The 20,152-nt window shown below is 38.1% G+C and overlaps 2 protein-coding genes across 11 annotated transcripts in view; one reads left to right on the top strand and one right to left on the bottom strand.

Annotated features, from left to right (window-relative positions):
- NSD1 (nuclear receptor binding SET domain protein 1) overlaps positions 1 to 20,152 on the top strand; it is a 149,201-nt gene that overhangs the window by 124,316 nt on the left and 4,733 nt on the right. For all 10 annotated transcript variants that reach the window (XM_037499087.2, XM_037499082.2, XM_037499081.2 and 7 more), the window contains 7 exons: positions 1,925 to 2,081; positions 4,934 to 5,139; positions 8,480 to 8,592; positions 10,656 to 10,925; positions 13,518 to 13,634; positions 14,742 to 14,883; positions 18,829 to 18,935. In XM_037499087.2, the coding sequence (XP_037354984.1) occupies positions 1,925 to 2,081; positions 4,934 to 5,139; positions 8,480 to 8,592; positions 10,656 to 10,925; positions 13,518 to 13,634; positions 14,742 to 14,883; positions 18,829 to 18,935 (1,112 nt within the window). The remainder of the gene's footprint in view (positions 1 to 1,924; positions 2,082 to 4,933; positions 5,140 to 8,479; positions 8,593 to 10,655; positions 10,926 to 13,517; positions 13,635 to 14,741; positions 14,884 to 18,828; positions 18,936 to 20,152) is intronic.
- On the bottom strand, positions 3,341 to 3,731 carry LOC119235620 (cytochrome c-like). Its single transcript, XM_037499091.2, has one exon. It carries the CDS (start codon positions 3,607 to 3,609, stop codon positions 3,343 to 3,345), a length of 267 nt encoding a protein of 88 aa, XP_037354988.1. The 5' UTR covers positions 3,610 to 3,731; the 3' UTR covers positions 3,341 to 3,342.

The raw sequence follows: 20,152 nt of genomic DNA on the forward strand, positions 1-20,152 counted from the left end.
AACTTCAAGGTAGATTAATGAATTTTAATGTGATCCTACAGGGTTATTGATTTAGTTTCATATTTGACCTTGCAATTAAAGTCTACCCTGTGGAGTTTCAGTGTATAGTATTAAAGAGAGAAAATACATAGTTATTGAACAAGGTACTAAAATACTCCTTTTCCCACTATTTGTGAGAAATCATGGATTCTTTCATGTATATCAACTAAGCAACATACTGCAACAAGTTAAAAATATCTGCAAAAATATAAACCACTGTGCTTACTAAAAATATTTTATTTTGGAAAAGTTGTTCATGAAAGTGTTATATTAAAATGATAGCTGTATTACTGCCATTTAAACACAGATTAATATTTTTTCAATTTCTTAGTTTGATTTGTTTGGCAAATTTGTATATTTTTAACCTATTACATACAGAAGCTGGTGGGGGGAGGGGTGTCCCTCTGCTGCAGTCTGAGTTTGATCCCCATCCAGGGAGGTGACCCATATGGCACAGCAGACCTCTTCTGTCTTAACCGCTACTCCTGTCTCACCTGCTGTTCCACTTAGCAGTGTATTTCAGCGTATCTGCCTGTTCTGCTCCACACTCTCTGGTGAATCCTCTCTCACCCCGCCCCCACCCCTCTGGAGTATACCCCAGTTTTTCTATGCATAAATACATAAAAGTAAATTTTTTTAAAAAAAAATCTCTTTGGGACTTTACCATATTTTTCAAAAGTATAAAGTGATCCTGAAGCTCAAAAACCTGAGAAGATCTAATCCTACTATTTTAAGATTACCTTACTGTGAGAGGATATGGAAAGAGTAGAGTCTTATATTTTCACCTATGTACTTATTTATTATTTTATTTATTTATTTAATATAAGCGCTGGGTACAGTCAGAAGCGCGGGAGGGTGAGAGAATTCACCAGAGCCAGAGCGGGGAGCAGAGCAGGCAGACTGACGAAGTACACTGCTGAGGGGAGCAGCGGACAGCAGGAGAGGTCTGCGCTCCATGTGGGACCCTCCTCCAGTGGCCGGGGAGCAGCCGGGGATCGAACTGGTGCTGCAGAGGCTGCGGGCAGCTTTGCAACCCAGCGCTCAACCGCTGCACCACCGGGGAGGCCCCTTATTTATTAATAATATGGTAAATTTCTAATTTGAAAGCAATCAGTTCAGAGGATTCAACTATATGTTAAAATTTTTTTGTTCTTCCTAATGTCAGGAAGACATTATTATTTATTTTGTTTATTATTGTGTTTTCTTTTGATGGTTCAGATAGTTTTCCCTCATGTGTCTTCCTCCCTCTTGCCTATACATTACTGCCACCAGACAGGCCCTTCTGTTTCCCTCCCTTTTATATATCCAGTCTAATCCTGTTGGTTTTTCTCCCTCTCAGATTCTCCCTTAGCTCATAGCCTGTTATGTCCTTCCCTGTAAGACTGAGGTACTTGCCACTATTTTCTCTTAACTCTGTTTGGCCTGTCTTCATTGGGAATTTTTTTACCCCAATTATTTTTTCAGGCTAAAATCCTTTGAGAGGATTTCTGTCATTAGTTAAAATATGTGCTATTTTTACTCTGGTCATTGTATGTCTTTGATGGTCTATTCAGTGTATTGTTTTTATGTGAAGAGGAAGAAATGTATACGTGTGTACATATAGATGACTTTCAGAGGTTTACTTGTGCCTGCATTGCCCTAATTTTGCCAGTAAGATCTCATGTTTGCTTGCTGTAACTGTAACCCTCAGGCACTGATGTGGTTCAGAATATTGGAGAGGGAAAGGAATACTATTGTAGAAAAGTCTTCCCAAGTAACTGATTAAATTACTAAACCCTTGACTGGGAGATAAATAATTGGTTAGCAGTGCATCAAAAGCTGCTTCAGCTGTGTTCTTCTGTGAAGCTTTGTGATTCTGAGTGCCAGATTTTTTTGATTCCCATAGGAGGCAGCCTTCTGTGCTGTGATTCTTGCCCTGCTGCTTTTCATCGTGAATGCCTGAACATTGATATCCCTGAAGGAAACTGGTATTGCAATGACTGTAAGGCAGGCAAAAAGCCACATTACAGGGAAATTGTGTGGGTAAAAGTTGGACGATACAGGTAAGTGATCATGAAGGAATTTGGTACTCATTTTCTTTACAGTCTCTGTTTCTTAAACAGTGCTTACTAGCTTTTTAAAAAATTGTATTCCTGATGAGGCAAGGTTCTCCTGTATCTCCATTTAATTTTCTATTATAGAAGAAAAAAACTTCTGTTTTATGATATATGAATAATACATGTTTTCTATAGAAAATTCATTAATGAAAATAAGCCCATAATCTCACAAACAAGGAAAATAACAACATTTTGGCATATTTACTTGCAAATACACCAGTACATATACCCTCAAAATAATTGGCCTTTTAAGTTTGTACCCAGGTTTGTGTCTTGCATTTTCTTTTTTTTTCTTTTTTTTTTTTCCATGATCTGTGATTGTTTTAATTATCTTAAGCCTTATGGTCACATGACTTACACATTTGTGCTGATGGTACATCTATGTTAATGAGCTGGCAAAAGCACCATTACCAATCACACATATATGGTAGTGCTGTAAGTGTATCTACCTTTGAATAGCTGTTTAAGAGACAATCCTGAACTGTATCTTAGTAAAGAATTCTACAAGTCTACTATCTCTTGTCAAGCATGAGTTTTAAAAGTATTTGAACATATAGATTACCTATGTGAGAAGCATTTTCTTTTTTTTTTAATATTATTAAACTAAAATGCCTTTCATTAAATAAAAGGCAACATTTTAGGTACAGGAAATTTTAATCAAACAGGCATCTTAAGACCAAAAAGATAAAATGGGCACTGCCAGCTTATCTTCTGCCCTTGTCTTTACTAGGCTAATAACACAACTTGAAACACAAATGAGTCTTGGTCTGTATGTGAGAAGCAAAGGGAATTTCTCAGTATTTAAATATATTAATATAACCAGTTATATAAAATCTAAATATAAAACCAATTTCCTACAGATTTGGAGATGGCATTCACCATCTCAGTTAAAAGTCACTAATCAAGTACAATTAGATCTTAGAAAGGGAAACAGTCACTGTACTTGACGAACCGTAACTGCTATCAAAATTCAAAACACCACATCTTATTCATTTAACCACAAGTCAATCTTATTTAAATCAGGACTGTCAAACAAAAAAAATTCTATCAGCCATTCATGATCTGAATTCTGGTGTATGAACTCAATTTAAATATGGTACACACAAAAAAGTCATGAGACATTTTTCCTTTATAATAAATAAGGCATTGCCAACTATTACTCAGTAGTAGCTTTCTTGAGATAAGCTATCAACTCTGCCCTTTCTGACTACTTCTTAATGCCAGTGAAGATCATTTTTGTTCCAGGGATGTACTTCTTGGGATTCTCCAAATACTCCATCAGTGTGTCCTCTTTCCAGGTGATGCCTTTGTTCTTGTTGGCATCTGTGTAAGAAAATCCAGGGGCCTGACCTGTCTTTCGCCCAAAGAGACCATAGAGATTTGGCCCAGTTTTGTGCTTGCCTCCCTTTTCCACAGGATGGCACTGGGCACACTTTTGAACAAAAATCTTCTTGCCCTTCTCAATGTCACTCATTTTTAAATCGCTTTTGTCGCGGGCGACACGAAGGTTAGAGCTCCCAAGCCGGACATCCTGCTCCTTAAGTCCAAGGACACGCCGGTCCGCGACTATGTACCGGTGTTGGTGCAACCGAACTCGCTCCGCTTGCATTTTCTTTTAAAAATTATTTTTATTGAACTTGGAGCGTACAAAAGAATATCACAACATGTGTGGTTTTATTTTGAAAAATAGCAAAAAGAACACGTGGTATATATACCTCCTAATAAAAAAATAGAGCATTACTCATACATTTGAGGCTTCCTTCATGCCCATATCTGAACTCACCCCATAGGTCACTGTTGTATTATATTGTTTTCTTACCCCTTTGTCATGTGTGTTTTAGATCTTTATCTTAAGGAATTTCTGTTGCTGTATTTTCCTGCAAGTTACTTTTTTATTCACTCTCATATTCCTGAGATTGACTATGGTTAGCTAAATGATGAAGTGCATTCACATTCTGCTTTAATAGCCAAGGCCAAACTGTATTCCTTTCTGTGCCTTTTTTTTTTTTTTTTTTTTTTTTTTTTTTTGGCAGGGGGTTAAGGGTAGTGGTTTCTTGGTGTCATTATTCTGTATGTCTAACAGTTACTAAAATTGACTTTTTTAAAGGCCAAATAGTATTTCATTGTACAGGCATACTTCAGAGATATTGAAGGTTAGATTCCAGGCCACTACAATAAAGCAAATATTGTGATAAATCAACTCACACCAATTTTTTTGGTTTCCCAATACAAACAAAAGTTATGTTTATGCTGTGTTATGGTCTATTTAAAGTATGCAATTGCATTATTTCTAATAAAGCATTATACAGATGTTAATTAAATGTGACACAGAGACACAAAGTGAGCACATGCTGTTGGGAAGATGACACTGGTAGACCTCCTCATTGGAGAGTTGCTACAAGCACAACAAAGCAAAACATGCAAAATGAGGTATGCCTGTGTAGTGTACCAGTTATTTATATAATTTCCCTTAATGTTGGGCTTTTAGATTGTTTCCAAGGTTTCATTCTTGTAGATGACACTGCAGTGAACATTATAGTCACAAATCATAGTCCTCTTAATAGATTTTTTCCTAGTAGTATAGCTAAGTTGAAAGCAGTGTGTATGTGTATAAAAACGAGGGTGGGTGGGTGGGTGGGAGTTTTCAAGCTTGTAGCATATACTACTTGTTCGTTCTGTAGTTAAATAAATGGTAGGAATTTAATATGGACAGTCATTGTTCCTTTTTCCCCTTCTAAAAGTATTTTCCTAGTGCTTTTACAGCTTTCTTGAGGTTACCTTATTTTCACTTTTTCCAGGTGGTGGCCTGCTGAGATCTGCCATCCTCGAGCTGTACCTTCCAATATTGATAAAATGAGACATGATGTGGGCGAGTTCCCTGTGCTCTTCTTTGGATCTAATGACTACCTATGGACTCACCAGGCCCGAGTCTTTCCCTACATGGAGGGGGATGTGAGCAGTAAGGATAAGATGGGCAAAGGAGTAGATGGGACATATAAAAAAGGTAACAGTATTTTTTTTGTTTTTAAGGAAACCTTTTTTGCCTGAATATCTGTTGTGTTATGTGTTAGAATTACATGTGTTAGAATTCATACATGCTCAGGCAGCTGTGTTCTGCTCTCTGGAGGCAGTATAGGACAGCATGTGGCTACAGCTATAGGATTTTGCAGGGAGGGTGACCCAGAGTAAACACTAGTTGCTCAAAAGGGCTAGAGTGTCTAGCAGAGCCATGTTTGTAACGAGAAGGTTTCTTTCCTTTTCTTTACTTTTTTTCTTAAAGCTCACTGAGAAGAAATAAAATTACCCCCAAATTATAGAGAAAATGAGATAGTAAAAGTCAAAGCATACATGTTTGGAATCAATTTTTTTAATAAACTGTCCTCTCAATGAAGGAGTAGGGTCAGCTAGAAGCCAGGAAGGGTGGTGTCAATCTTGAGCCTCAGTTTTTTCTTACTATGTAGAGAATGAAAGTTGCTCTGAGAATTCAGTGCAATTAAAAAAAAAAAAAAAAATCAACCTGAAGGGCACATAGTTATCCATCAGTGAAAATTACTTTCTTCCTTTAGCAATCAATCTGGGTATTTTTTGCTATTTAAATATATTCACATTCTGAAGTGTAAGATTTTTGTCTGCATGATAAGGTTAAGAGGAATTCTTACCAAGTGAAACTTCTTGGTGAGGTACAAGAACATTCTCAGTAAGTGAGACTTCCCTAGGGAACCAGGTATAGGACTTACTAACAGTTCTGTATAAGCACTTATGGAATGTATAAGCACTTATACTGTGGGATCTTTGGTTTTGAATTTTTGTAGTCTCAGATGGTCAGGGACCAAATGATCAACATCTGTGCTTACACAGAGCTGACCACTGCTGAGACTAAGGAAGAAGTTGACTTGTTGGGATTATCACAGGTCTGAGTCTGCTGAAGCTTTGGGATTCTGTTCTTTTTTATGCCTCTAACCGGGCTGGTTGGGTGCCTCTGCCTTCAGGGGACAGATGTTTCTGTGGGGTATTTGGTCACAGATACCAGCTGTCAAAATACTATTTGGTGAGTTTTGTGGCAGAACAAAAGGAAGTATAACTGAGCTGGGGGTGGCAGTTTGGAAATTATGAATGACTTTTTTCCTAATGTACTTTGAAGAATGAACCATAATAACAGTTAACCCCTTATGGGCCCTAGTTAAATATTGTTTTCTGATTTAAGTCGTTGTGGCAAACTAAGTTAGATGCCATTATTCCTTATCTCATAGATGAGGAAACTGAGGCACATAAAATTTCTTGTGTAAGGTCCCATTGCTGGTAAGAGAATGAGGAAGGTTTCAAGCTTTAGTAGTTGGGCTGCAGAATCCAAACTCTTAACCCATATACTGACTGTGAAGAAGTTAGCAATTTAAAGTGTTGTAACATGAAGACAGCACATGTTGACTTTGACAAGCTGATTTAGTAATCTCCAAGTATTCAATTTAGAGGAGCACTGGGCTGAGCAGTTTTAGAAATCTTAATCTGGGTAGAATGTTGAAACCATAGACGGTGAGAGGCTGCACCCAGGACTATCCATGAGATGACTGTATCAGTAGTTTCTAGTAGAGACAACAAGACTGCTACAAGGGGAGTGGAGGAGATGGTGGGCGCTGCATCAATGTTAATAGATAGATTAGGCAAGACATGCTAAATAAAATAATAGGATGAAGGAAAGAAGGATCTTAGAACAATTTATAGGACTCCAGGCAACACATACTCTGCTAGATGACAGGGAAATGGTGGCGGGGGGAAAGATGGATTGGAGGGAAAATTTTTAGAACTGACAGCAAGGGGAAAGCCACAGAGAGAGGAAAAACTTGAAATTCTTTTCACTGATTTTAACCTAGTTAAGGAATAATGATTAAAGTTTAATTTACTTTTTTTTTTTTTTTTTTAAAGATTTATTTATTTATTATTTATACAAGCACTGGGTACAGTCAGAAGCGCGGGAGGGTGAGAGAATTCACCAGAGCCAGAGCGGGGAGCAGAGCAGGCAGAAGGACCGAAGTGCACTGCTGAGGGGAGCAGCGGGCGCGTCAGGAGAGGTCTGCGCGCCATGTGGGACCCTCCTCCAGTGGCCCGGGAGCAGCTGGGGATTGAACCGGCGCCGCAGAGGCCGCGGGCAGCTTCGCAACCCAGCGCTCAACCGCTGCGCCACCGGGGAGGCCCAAAGTTTAATTTACTTTTAAAATTTTATTTATGCATATAAGAACTGGGATCTAGGCCAGAAGTGTAGAGGGTGAGAGGACTCACCAGAGACAGTGGGAGCAGAACAGGAGGATCTACTTAAATACACTGCTGAGGGGAGCAGCGGGCAAGACAGAACGGTCTGCTGTGCCATGTCGCTTAACTCCCTGGCCGTGGATGGAACTCATGCTGCAATGGCTGGCAATAGCTTGATAGCTATAGCTATCCAGGGTTACCTCCCTGCCCTACCATGGAGGCCCAGAACTACAATCATATAAAAGTATAGGACTTTGGGGCTTCCCCGGTGGTGTAGCGGTTGAGCGCTGGCTTACAAAGCTGCCTGCAGCCTCTGCAGCGCTGGTTCGATCCCTGGCCTGCCGACGAGGGTCCCACATGGCACGCAGACCCCTCCTGCCACACCCTCTGCTCCTCTCAGCAGTGTACTTCGGTCCTTCTGCCTGTTCTGCTCCCCGCTCTGGCTCTGGTGAATTCTCTCACCCTCCCGCGCTTCTGACTGTACCCAGTGCTTGTGTAAATAAATAAATATATCTTCAAAAAAAAAAGTATAGGACTTTGATGCAGATTAGTTACTGTAGTAAAGATCTGTTCTTCATTAAAATGAAAGGTTGGTATTTATAAGTTGACTCTTACAAGAGTAGGAGAGGTGCTTTAATGAATAAACAAGAAGGAGAAGGACATTTCAACTTGGAATTTTTTTTCCAGGGGACCATGGGTGTGTTACCTGGGCACCTTGGAGGCAGGATGTTTTTGGAAATGAGGTTCAGGACTGAGGAAAGAATTAAACTTTAAGGCAGTGATTTTACTGAGACGATGTAATCTAGTTGTCCTTAGGAGATGTTCTGTGTGGGTTTTTCAAATCATTTGGCTGTTTGGTTTTTGTTTTATGTTTTCCTCTGAGGTTGGTTTAGTAATGGAGTATGCTTTTTGTCTTAGTGCTATCTATACCTGATTACTCTGGGGACTGTAATTTACTTGAAAATAAGTTATATTTTATTCTTTCATGTAGGGTTGGTTGATTTTTGTTTGAAACATGGAATTTCCCCAGTTTAAAAGGGGAAAGAATGCAAAATAACACCCAGAAATTTTTGAGTGACTTGTGCTATGTGTTTTCTTAGCTCTTCAGGAAGCTGCAGCAAGGTTTGAGGAGTTAAAGGCCCAAAAAGAGCTAAGACAGCTTCAGGAAGACCGGAAGAATGACAAGAAGCCACCACCTTATAAGCATATAAAGGTGAAAAAACCCCTCAGGAGACTCCCATCTCTATGACAGATCCTGTAGCTTGTCCTCTTCCCATTCTGTTCATCATGAAAATTTGAAACACAATCATAGTTACTTTTAAGTAGCAGTATTAGCTTGAAAAAAGTGTGAGAACTCCATTGTGTGCACTTTATAAATGCTAGCAGCCCTTTAAAACAGAGTACAAAATATGTTAACTCTAGCTGACTTTCATTTTCTGTTGTCTTTTCATACCAGTGGGTAGATTATGTTGACAGTAAACATCTTTCTGTTTGAAAGGGACCAAAGACTCATGATCAAAAATAATAAACGGTACCAAAATATGAATGACATGTATGATGAGTCTTCTTGGTAATGGCTGATAATATACTTTAGGTAATCAGTATGACTAGGATTGCCAAGGGGAATTCATAGGTGACCAGTTTAATCTTCATCTACCTGGTAAGATAGTCCTTTCTATTTATCTTCTGGTCCAGTAGACACTTTGTATATTTTTACATTTTTAATTCATTTTATTAATGAATAATTTACAGAAGTAAAAATGTAGAAGTACTCAAGAACAAATTAATTAGATACTTTACAGTAAGGCATTTACAAATCTTACTGTCAAGTTAGCTTGGGTGCTTAAACATGAAAGAATACTATTTGCTTTGTTTGCAAAATGAGATTGCCCAGGTTTTTGTTGCAGAAAGTTTATAATGTCATTCCTGGATGGCAGTACCACATATATTCATACATATTTGTCTTTAGAAATGGATTGTTGGTATACTCATTGATTTTTTTGAATTTCTGAAGTCTTGCAGCCCGGGATTTCATTAAGCAATCAAAAAAAAAAATTTTTTTAAAGATATATCTATTTATGCATACAAGAGCTTGAGTAGTACAGGCCTGAGGAGTGGGGCGAGGCTGAGAGGATTCACCAGAAACAGAGTGGGGAACAGAACAGGCAGATTGACCGAAGCACACTGCTGAGGGGAGCAGCGGGCAAGCCAGGAGAGGTCTGCTGCGCCATGTGGGTTGCTCCCTGCCTGGGCAGGAATTGAACTCATGCAGATTGAACTCAGTCCTTTGCAGTGGCTGCGGATTGCTTCATAGGTTGCGTCTTAACCCTTGCGCCACCAGGGAGGCCCCTAAGAAATCAATTTTACCACCATCTTTAGTCTTTTGTATTTAATTATGTCCCAGATAGTCCATGGGCCATCCTTCAACTAAAAATCTATTTGTTGTTTATCTGGAAAACAGACTTAACTGGGTAGCTTGGACTTTAATTTACTAAATCTAGCAGTCCTACTAAAAGCAGAATATAAAAGATGTTATGTTTAGTGGCTTTTTGGAAAGATGATGTAGTACCTTGGACAAAGTAATACATACATGAAGGTGTGATTTTTTTCATTAGTGCATTATAATGCAGTGATTATATTATTGTTATATTTTTAATGTAATAATAGACTGATTTTATTATTGTTCTGTGTTCTGATTAACTTAGTTTTTTTGGGCATAATTGTGAACTATTGATGTGTAATGATGAAAGAGAAAATGATAAAAGATACAGAAAAGTAAAAACACTAAAATTCCATAATTACAGTAAGCTTACGAAAGGGTCTAGTTGACCTGTATACCTGGTAGTAACAAGATAGAATGAGTTTTGTTCTTTTTTTTTCTTTTCTCTTTTTTTTTATTATAAATTTCATTTTTATATTCCCCATACTCTTTTTTTTTTAATAAATAAATTTTCCCTTTTATCTTTGGAAGACCTCTGATAGACTAGAAATCATAAAATACCAATCCTTACAAATAGTTATAACTGCTGGAAAAACAAATTCAAAAATTAATCTGTCAATGGTCATGTGGGTTGCTTGCACATATTAGCTATTTTGCTAATATGCTACTGCTAAATTTTGGTAGTTCAAAATCATATAAAATGTGTCATGAAACTTTTTTTTTTAAAGATTTATTTATTTATACAAGCACTGGGTACAGTCAGAAGATCTTTTATAAAGATCCTGAATCTTCTTGTTGAGTTGCCTGATGTACTGTGATATATTTTACTTCTCTAGGTGAACCGTCCTATTGGCAGAGTACAGATCTTCACTGCAGACTTGTCTGAAATTCCCCGTTGCAACTGTAAAGCTACTGATGAGAATCCTTGTGGAATAGACTCGGAATGCATCAATCGCATGCTGCTTTATGAGTGCCACCCCACTGTGTGTCCAGCTGGAGGGCGCTGCCAAAACCAGTGCTTCTCTAAACGCCAGTATCCAGAGGTTGAGATTTTTCGCACATTACAGAGGGGTTGGGGTCTCCGGACAAAAACAGATATTAAAAAGGTGATGAAAACTTTTTTTTTTTTTTAAATATTTATTTATTTTTGCTGGGGCACAGGCCAGAGGTGTGGTGGGTGAAAGGATTCACCAGAGACAGAGTGGAGAGCAGAACAGGCAGATTGACCAAAGTACACTGCTGAGGGGAGCAGTGGGCGAATCAGGAGAGGTCTGCTGCACCATGTGGGTAGCTCCCTAGCTGGGGATCAAACTTGTGCCGCAGAGGCTGCAGACAGCTTCATAGGTTGTGTCTTAACTGGTTGTGCCCCCAGGGAGGCCCAAAAACTTTTCTTGATTCCCAGACTTTTTTTCTTCTTTGCTGCTGCTTAGTGAGTAATTCTTCTTGATAAATACAAGGAAATTGATCATGGAAGAAAATAACATAGGAGTTAAAATTGTTATTATATCTTGCCATATCCTTCTAGCACTTAGAGGCTTGAGAGTAGATGGTCATTATTTCTAACGTGCTTGGTATTGAACATGTTCACTATGTGTAAAGATGAGGGAAGTCCATAGAGAAAATACAGTGGCCTTTTCTGGCCTCATTTGCTCTTTGTGAAAATCTTGGAAAATGTAGTTAAATTGGCAAGGATAGTGAGTGAATGATAAAGAGATGTTAATCACCTATAATACAATAAAATCAATTTTTCTGAAGGAAAAATAGGTTTGGATTCATAGAACATGAAGAAGAAAAAGATCTTTAGTGTAAATGAAATAATATCTTGGGCTTCAAATGTGAAAAACCTTTAAGTTTCTAACAAATAGGTAATGTCTGTCTAGAATGATTTTATTTTCTCCATTTTTATTATTTTTAAAATTTCATTTATATATTTTTTACACTGTTGTTGATTTTTGTACAATGTTTGATTTCTCCTCTCAGGTGTAATCTCCATAACATTACCACCACCAGGAAACCGTGAACCATAACCATAGTCTCTTGTGCTCTTCCCTCTCCTGTTTTTATCCCTCTCCCTCCCTTTCTCTGCCGAATGTCTCTGATTTATAGGTTGCCTGCTAGTTTTGTCTTTTTCCCCCTGTCCCTGTGTTCCTCCTATAAGTGAAACCATCCAATATTTTTCTTTTTCCTTCTGACTTATTTCACTGAGCATAATCCATATTGCTGCAAATGGCATGCATTTATCTTTTTTGATTGCTGAATAGTATTCCATTGTGTATATATACCACATTTTAAAAAATTTTATTTATTATGCATACAGGAACTGGGTATAGGTCAGAGGTGCGGGGGGTGAGAGGATTCACCAGAGACAGAGTGGGGAGCAGAGCAGGCAGACTGAGTGAAATACACTGCTGAGGGGAGCAGCCGGTGAGACAGGAGAGGTCTGCTCTGCCACATGGGTAGCTCCTTTAACAGCTGGGGATCGAACTCTTGCTGCAGTGGCGATGGATAGCTTCACAGTGCTGTGCTTAACCCCCTGTGCCTCCAGGGAGGCCCAGTTGTTGCCAGTTTTTTTTTAATATGGGCCAGTCTCATTGGTATGAGGTGGTATTTCATTGTAGTTTTGATTTGCATTTCCCTGATTATAAGTGATGTTGAACATTTTTTCATATACCTGTTGGTCATTTGCACTTCCTCTTTGGAGAAGTGTTTTTTTGTAACTCTTCTGCCCATTTTTTGACTCGTTTGTTTTTGTTGAGTCGTGTGAGGTCTGTGCAGATCTTTGAAATCAGTGCCTTGTCAGCTGTGTCGCGTGGAAATATTTTCTCCCAATCAATAGGGTGTCTCTAGAGTGCTTCTTATTTGACACTTTAAATAAATCTTACTTCAGCTAAACTTTATGATGAATTTTACTGAAGTTCATTTCTAGGAAATAAAGTGAATATAGAGGTGTCTGTTTAGTCATTTGCTAAGAAGCTGTTCAATATTGTGTGCCAGGCATCATACTTCAGACACAGTGATGGAAAAGTGAGAGACAATCCCTGTTTTCATGAAGTTAACAGTCTAGTGAGGAAGAGGATGAAAGCAGGGAATGACCCAAGGTAGAATCACAAAGGTTTCTGGAGGCACGTGGCAAAGAGCCTGAAAATAGCTTGTCTGTGAGACTATTTTTGAGAACGAAAGAGAAATATGAGCTGTATGAGGCCAGTTAAGTGTTACAGAACATTGCAGGTAGAGAGGACAGCATGAGTGAAAACCATTATATGGTGTAGTCAGTCAAGAGGATGGTGATATGAAATGTAGAAGGGCAGTAGGTAGGCATGTTCCAAGGAAAAAGAACATAGTTAAGGGATAATCACTTTTGAGGATTTTGTCAGATAAAGGAATTCACTATCCATATCATTGTTATAAAGGAGGCTTAATTTAGTTATCTTCCATTTTAGTTGATCTTTAGTATCCAGAATATCCCAGTCTATCTACAGGTGGCTGTGGTAGGAGTGAGGAGTTGGTTCTCATTGTCAAATGTTGAAAGCATCATATTTTTGTTATGTTTCTTGAATAAATCTTGGTTAAAGTGACTAGTTATATGCACATGACCTACTTTGGAAAACCTGTTATTTTCATTTTTTAGGAATAAGGTATACCTGTCAACACAATTGTACTTTTTTGCCATTGAGTCAAGACCTGTTTTATTATTCTAGGGTGAATTTGTGAATGAGTACGTGGGTGAGCTAATAGATGAAGAAGAGTGCAGAGCTCGAATCCGTTATGCCCAAGAACATGATATCACTAATTTCTATATGCTCACCCTAGACAAAGTAAGTAATGAGAAATAATACTTTCACTGTTAAAAGACTATGAGATTATAGTTGTCATAGCTATTGTGTATGTAGGCATGTTGTGCCTACGCATTGCACAAAGCATCACTGCCATGCTTATAGGGCTTGCTTGATCAGGTTTTTAGAGTAGGTAAGATAGCTCATTTCTGGCTGTATACTTCCATAGCCAAAGGCAAAAAAGCTACTTTTCCTTTGGAACCATCTAGTATAAATTGGGGATTATATCTTTTAGTATTTTTACAGTATGATTAAAATTTGAAGCCAGAAAAGTAAATAATCATTCTTTTACCCTTTTATATATTGAGAAACTGACTTGTTAATATTTAATTGATACATTGGGAAGGTCATATAAATTGATGAAAAAACTGAGCCTACAAACCCAAGTCAGCATTCCAGCTACTGGAATTTTCTGATGAGTTTCATTTCATGGTGACTAGCATTATATCAGAATTTACTCCTAATTCTAGTTTCCAAATGTGGCTATTTTTCATGTATCTGAATTCTTCTTTGCACCTGAATGCTAGGTTCTGTTGACTTCTTTTATTCACTAGCTTTTATAACAATTTTTTCCTGTTGTGAAATTTTGTGAACATTTATCAGGTTGTATCATTATGGTTTGTTAGATTTTTACTTCCAGATATTATGATCTTTTGTTGGGATGGGGGTGGTCTCCTGGCCTTAATTAGTATTAAGATCTCCTTTGGCTATTTCTTAAATGTGTGACCAGGGTTCAGGGCTACCTGAGGAAGAAAAATATAGGAAAAGCTGCTTTTTCTAGGGCAGTGGTCCTCAGTCTTCAGTATTTATCAGAATCACCAAACATGTTTGTTATAACACACATTGCTGGTGCCTACCGTGGGGTTTGTGCTTTAGTACATCTGAAGTATAACCCAAGAATGCGCATTTCTAACAAGTTCCCATAGGGTGATAGTCCCAGTGCAGGTTCAGGGACTATGCTTTGAGAGCTACTCCCCTTGGAGATTCAAACTTTATAAATAGGAACTTATTAGTGAGAATACTCTAATTGTATTCTATAATAGTAGAAGTCTTAGGTTGTCTGTTGAGTTGCATCTCTTTTAATTCTAGGACCGTATCATTGATGCTGGTCCCAAGGGAAATTATGCTCGATTCATGAATCATTGCTGCCAGCCCAACTGTGAAACACAAAAGTGGTCTGTAAATGGAGATACCCGTGTTGGTCTTTTTGCCCTAAGTGACATTAAAGCAGGTAAGGATTCTGTAGCTAACAACAGAATTGCAAATTTTATCATCTAAAAATCCTCTGTGTTATGATAAAAAATGAGGTTTGCAAACTCTTCAGTATTCAGTATTCATGTACTTGGCATGGAATATTTTGTTGGTGACAGTGCTTTGGTAAAATACACATAACAAAATTTAATCATCTTAACCATTTTTAAGTGTACAATTCTTTAACATTCAGCACATTTATATCGTTGTACAGTGATCCCCACATTCATCTCTAGAACTCTTTAATCTCCTCATCTGAAATTCTTTACCTACTAAACAATAACTCCCCATTTCCTCTCTCCCCAGATCCTGGCAACCACCATTCTGTTTTCTCTTTCAGTGATTTTGACTACTCATATATACTTCATATAAATGGAATCCTACTATGTTTGTCCTTTTGTGACTCTTCTTAATCACCTAGAATAATGTCTTCAAGGTTTGGGTACGGATGATTTTCAGGGAATAAATTGCTAGACTTTTAACTTTTATGTGTACTCCCTGGAAATTAGTCTGCGTTAGACAGCCCCAGCAATCCAGGTCTTTTTTCTCATCATCGAAACCAAAGATGCACCTCTCACACATCTGAATTTTATGGTGTATGAGCCCAGAGCCATTAAGATAAACCAAAAACCCCTCACCTCTGGGGTGCTAGTGAATTGGGCAGTCAGTGGCCTGCTTGGGTGCCTGTGTATCTGAAGATTTAAGAATACATATATTAGGTGGTTGTAACTAGGAAAATCTGACATGTTTATTTGAAAGGAAAGTAAATCTGATATGGCTAAGAGGCTTAACAGTAAAATTGTGTGATGGATATTTTCTGTAAATATTACTATAGCCAAAATTCCATATGAAGAACAGAGTTATCCTTTTTCCAATCAGGGTTTTCTACCGCAGGAAACATTAATTTTGGTAAAATAATTAAAAAAAGGAATTTGGCCAGCTTCAGATATGTTCTTCTAAATTTTTTATTATTATCATTATAATCTGTGAATTTCTCCACCCTCATTCTGTATATCAGAGTTTTCAGAATTTAAAGGTTGTGACAATTTTCATATTTTAAAAATTGAGTTTTAAAAATTGACAAGTTCCGCTCTCCTGTTTTGCATTGTTTCAGTTTTAAATGGCCATTACTGTGCTCTGTTCACCAAAGTGATAGTATTGAATGTTTGGAATCTATGATCGCAGATTAAATTGGGTAGATTTCTGCTTTGTAGCAGAAATTATCAAGTGAATGCTATAAGGGCTATCATTTACTGGATGCCAGACACTGTTCAAAGCATATTATCTCATTTAACCCTTGGCAAAACTACCGTTAAAAAGTACATCTGTTATGTCTATGTTACTGGATTTTTGGATCTGACACCTTCCTTTCTCATTCTGTTCTCCATCTCTACCCATTCCAGGGCTGTTACAGTGGGTAGTAGTTTCTGTGTATAAATTTCTCAGTGTTAGTCATATTACTGCACTTCTCTCTCTGATGACTGTTTTTGGTACCACACCTCTACTAGGATCTTCCCCCCCCCCCAAAGATTTATTTATTTATACAAGAACTGAGGTACAGAAGCGGGGGAGGGTGAGAGAATTCACCAGAGCCAGAGCGGGGAACAGAACAGGCAGACTGATGAAGTGCACTGCTGAGGGGAGCAGTGGGTGCGGCAGGAGGAGTCTGCGTGCCATGTGGGACCCTCGCCGGTGACCAGGGATTGAGCCGGCGCTGTGGAGGCTGCGGGCAGCTTCGCAGCCCATTGTTCAACTGCTGCGCCACTGGGGAGGCCCTAGAATTAGAACTTTAAACTTGCTTGCTTTCCTTATCCAGCTCTAGGACTCTTCTCATATATATTATTTTCTGTACCCCATATGTTCATAGTCCTTGTTTATCTCTTCTCCAGTGCCCTTTGCCATCCCTAATAAGTGCAGGATTATTGTACGTTATACTTGTTGCTAGAATGTTACCAAGTCTTCTTTATGAACACTGATACCTTCTGATTTATTGCATTGTTTATATTTACATAGTTGATACTGAGGGAGCAGCAAGGTCTGACAAGTATCCTGCTATCTTATACTTGTATACGTGGTTGAGTTGGATATATAAAAATTAAATTTATGAATATTCAGTTATATATTCATGGGTTTTTGGGTTTTTTTTTTCTTTTTTTCATTAGAAGAGAGTAGTGTGAGTAGAATTCCCTATCATTCAATCCAGTAAGTTCATAGTGAATATGGGAGGGGTGATAACATAACCCAGCTTTTATGTTCAATCTCAGTTCCTACAAGTTCCTCACTGTGTGAGCCTCTCACGAGATTATGACTGATGATTCTAGTATTGGTACTATAGCCAGCTGCATTATAATCTTTTCAACCAAATAAACAAATAATCATCTATTTCCAATATTAGATGAAAACTGTCATTTAATGTCACTGGTAAAAGATATGTGAGTCTACAGTGAGAAATCTTGCTGAGATTTGACAGTTTTGACTGTTAGATAACACCCCCACTGAGAGACAACCTCTTCGTATACATCTATAAAATCCTTGTATTTGTTAGCCCTTATCTAACTAACTTATTGTTTGAAAAAGTTCTGTGTGTTTTATTCTTAGTTTTAATGAAATGCACTTTTGACCAATAGGTGACATTTTGTCCCTTAAATCTGGACATTCCGTTTTAAAAGTTTACGGATTACTGATAAGTACATTATGTCATATTCTCTCTATAAGCTTCTGAGGTTGGGCCTCCCCGGTGGCGCAGCGGTTGAGCGCTGGGTTGCGAAGCTGCCCGCGCCCGAGGAGCCGGTTCGATCCCCGGCTGCTCCCCGGCCACCGGAGGAGGGTCCCACATGGCGCGCAGACCTCTCCTGCCGCCCGCTGCTCCCCTCAGCAGTGTACTTCGGTCTTTCTGCCTGCTCTGCTCCCCGCTCTGGCTCTGGTGAATTCTCTCACCCTCCCGTGCTTCTGACTGTACCCAGTGCATGTATAAAACAAACAAACAAACAAATAAATAAATAAAGCATGCCTCTATTAAAAAAAAAAAAAAAAAAAAGAATATTACTTATTTAAAAAAAAAAGCTTCTGGGCCTCCCCAGTGGCGCAGCGGTTGAGCGCTGGGTTGCGAAGCTGCCCGCAGCCTCTGCGGCGCCGGTTCGATCCCCGGCTGCTCCCCGGCCACCAGAGGAGGGTCCCACATGGCGCGCAGACCTCTCCTGCCGCCCGCTGCTCCCCTCAGCAGTGTACTTCGGTCCTTCTGCCTGCTCTGCTCCCCGCTCTGGCTCTGGTGAATTCTCTCACCCTCCCGCGCTTCTGACTGTACCTAGTGCATGTATAAACAAAACAAACAAACAAATAAATAAATAAATAAAGCATGCCTCTATTTAAAAAAAAAAAAAAAGTATGAAAAAAATAAATAAATAAAAAAGCTTCTGAGGTTGTTATTTCTCCATTTAACAAATGGGTTCAGGGCTCAAAACATGCAGTTAGATTGTGGTGTTAACTGTGATGTAAAGGCACATAGTTTTCTAGTGTAATTCTGCACTGAATTTCTTTCTTTTGGGTGGTGCCAGGTAAGATATGCTCGTGGTGGCACAAACCGAGTTTCTCTTCATGCTTGCATATGCATTGCCTGGGCACATCACAGTGCAATAAACTGTTTCTTTGGTTTTGGTACTGAATGAATGTATTTTGAATTTGAGTAGTTAGAAAATAAGTAAAAAACAACTTGGGATTAACACCTCTATAGTAAAAGTTATTTCAAATATTGTTGTTAGGCTATTTACATGTTTCTGTAACTTTGTTGCATTAGCTGATTAATAATGTTACAGGATTAGAATGTATTAGAATTTGGTTATGTAGTGAGATGAGAGTTAATAAATTTTTCTCTGAAGTAATGTAAGTAAAGCAATAGATATTAATATTTTTATGATCTGTTATGCAGGCACTGAACTTACCTTCAACTACAACCTAGAGTGTCTTGGGAATGGAAAGACTGTTTGCAAATGTGGAGCCCCGAACTGCAGTGGCTTTTTGGGTGTAAGGCCAAAGGTACCTTACAAACGTTTGCATCGGGAATAATGCTGTGGTCCTCCCTACCCCATGGCAGGGCTGTCTTTAAGATGTTTGAAATAATGACTTCAAATAGATGTTATGGGGTCACCAATTTACTAAGCATTCTTATGGTCAATTTATTACACAACAGAGGATCTTTGGGTGGTGTTGAACTGTTTTGATGAATCTGATTTGTAATTGGTGATACCTTTCTAGCTAAAAAATTATAAAATGGGAATCCATAAAGTGGGTTACATCCATGTCTTTGTTGGTCTTAGCTGATCTCACATTTCTTAAAAAGTGACTTTAATTCTGTCTCTACCTATTGTGGTCCCTCTTCCCCCACCCCATCTTTTAAAAAATATCAAGGAATCTGCTACTGAATTTAAGATTCTAAATGAAGTATAACACTAGAGATAAACCTAGGATGACCCTTAATCTTAACTATTGTAATCAAGTATAAATATTGTTGTGTCTTCCTGGTTTTTTATGTGCACTTTAAATGAAGTGTAATTCTGTAATTGTTAAGAATTGTTTACAAATCTGTGTCTTGCTTTTCTTAAATATTATAAAAATAATTTTCTTGCTGTTACAGTTCTTCTTAACTATCATTTTTAGTGACTGTTAAATTTTTTATGTAATGAATGGACCATAATAGATTAATATCTGGATACTTCCAGATTTCTTTATCATAAGTAACAGCACACTGAAAACTGAAGTTTAATTTTGATGCCAGGTAGATCCACAGTGATTCCAGTTATTCCCCAATAATCCTTTTTTTTTTTTTTTTTTTATGAAGTCACCATTAAGAACTAAGATGCAAAATAGCATAGAAGGCTATGCTATGTGAAGATGAAGAGTACTCAGTAATTATTTTATAAAAAAGAAAAATTATATTTACATTGGGTTTTGATTTTTTTGTTTAGTTGGTTGTAGCATCCTGTTCCTTAAGATATCCAGTTGGTTTATTGCCTATGAATTAAAACAGCATTTGAGTTTAACTCAAGTTAATGGTGTTACATCCACTAGGGGTGTAAGGCTTTGCATCTTTAAGGTCTGATATAGTATTCCACATATGAATCAGTAGAAGTTTAGAGATTGGAAAAGATGGCTGTGGGCTAGAAGTAATAAACATGCTTCTTATATTGGTCCTGGATGCTTCTAGGTCAAAATAGTAATGTGATGAAAACCACACAGTCTGATCAAATATGGGC

The sequence above is a fragment of the Talpa occidentalis genome, unplaced genomic scaffold (assembly GCF_014898055.3).
Source record: "Talpa occidentalis isolate TD23 unplaced genomic scaffold, MPIMG_talOcc4v2.1 talOcc4.9, whole genome shotgun sequence".
Taxonomy (NCBI): Eukaryota; Metazoa; Chordata; class Mammalia; order Eulipotyphla; family Talpidae; genus Talpa; species Talpa occidentalis.

What these genes read in the sequence shown, in the direction of transcription:
- LOC119235620 (XM_037499091.2), bottom strand. Translation starts at nt 3,609, where the DNA reads ATGAGTGACATTGAGAAGGGCAAGAAGATTTTTGTTCAAAAGTGTGCC.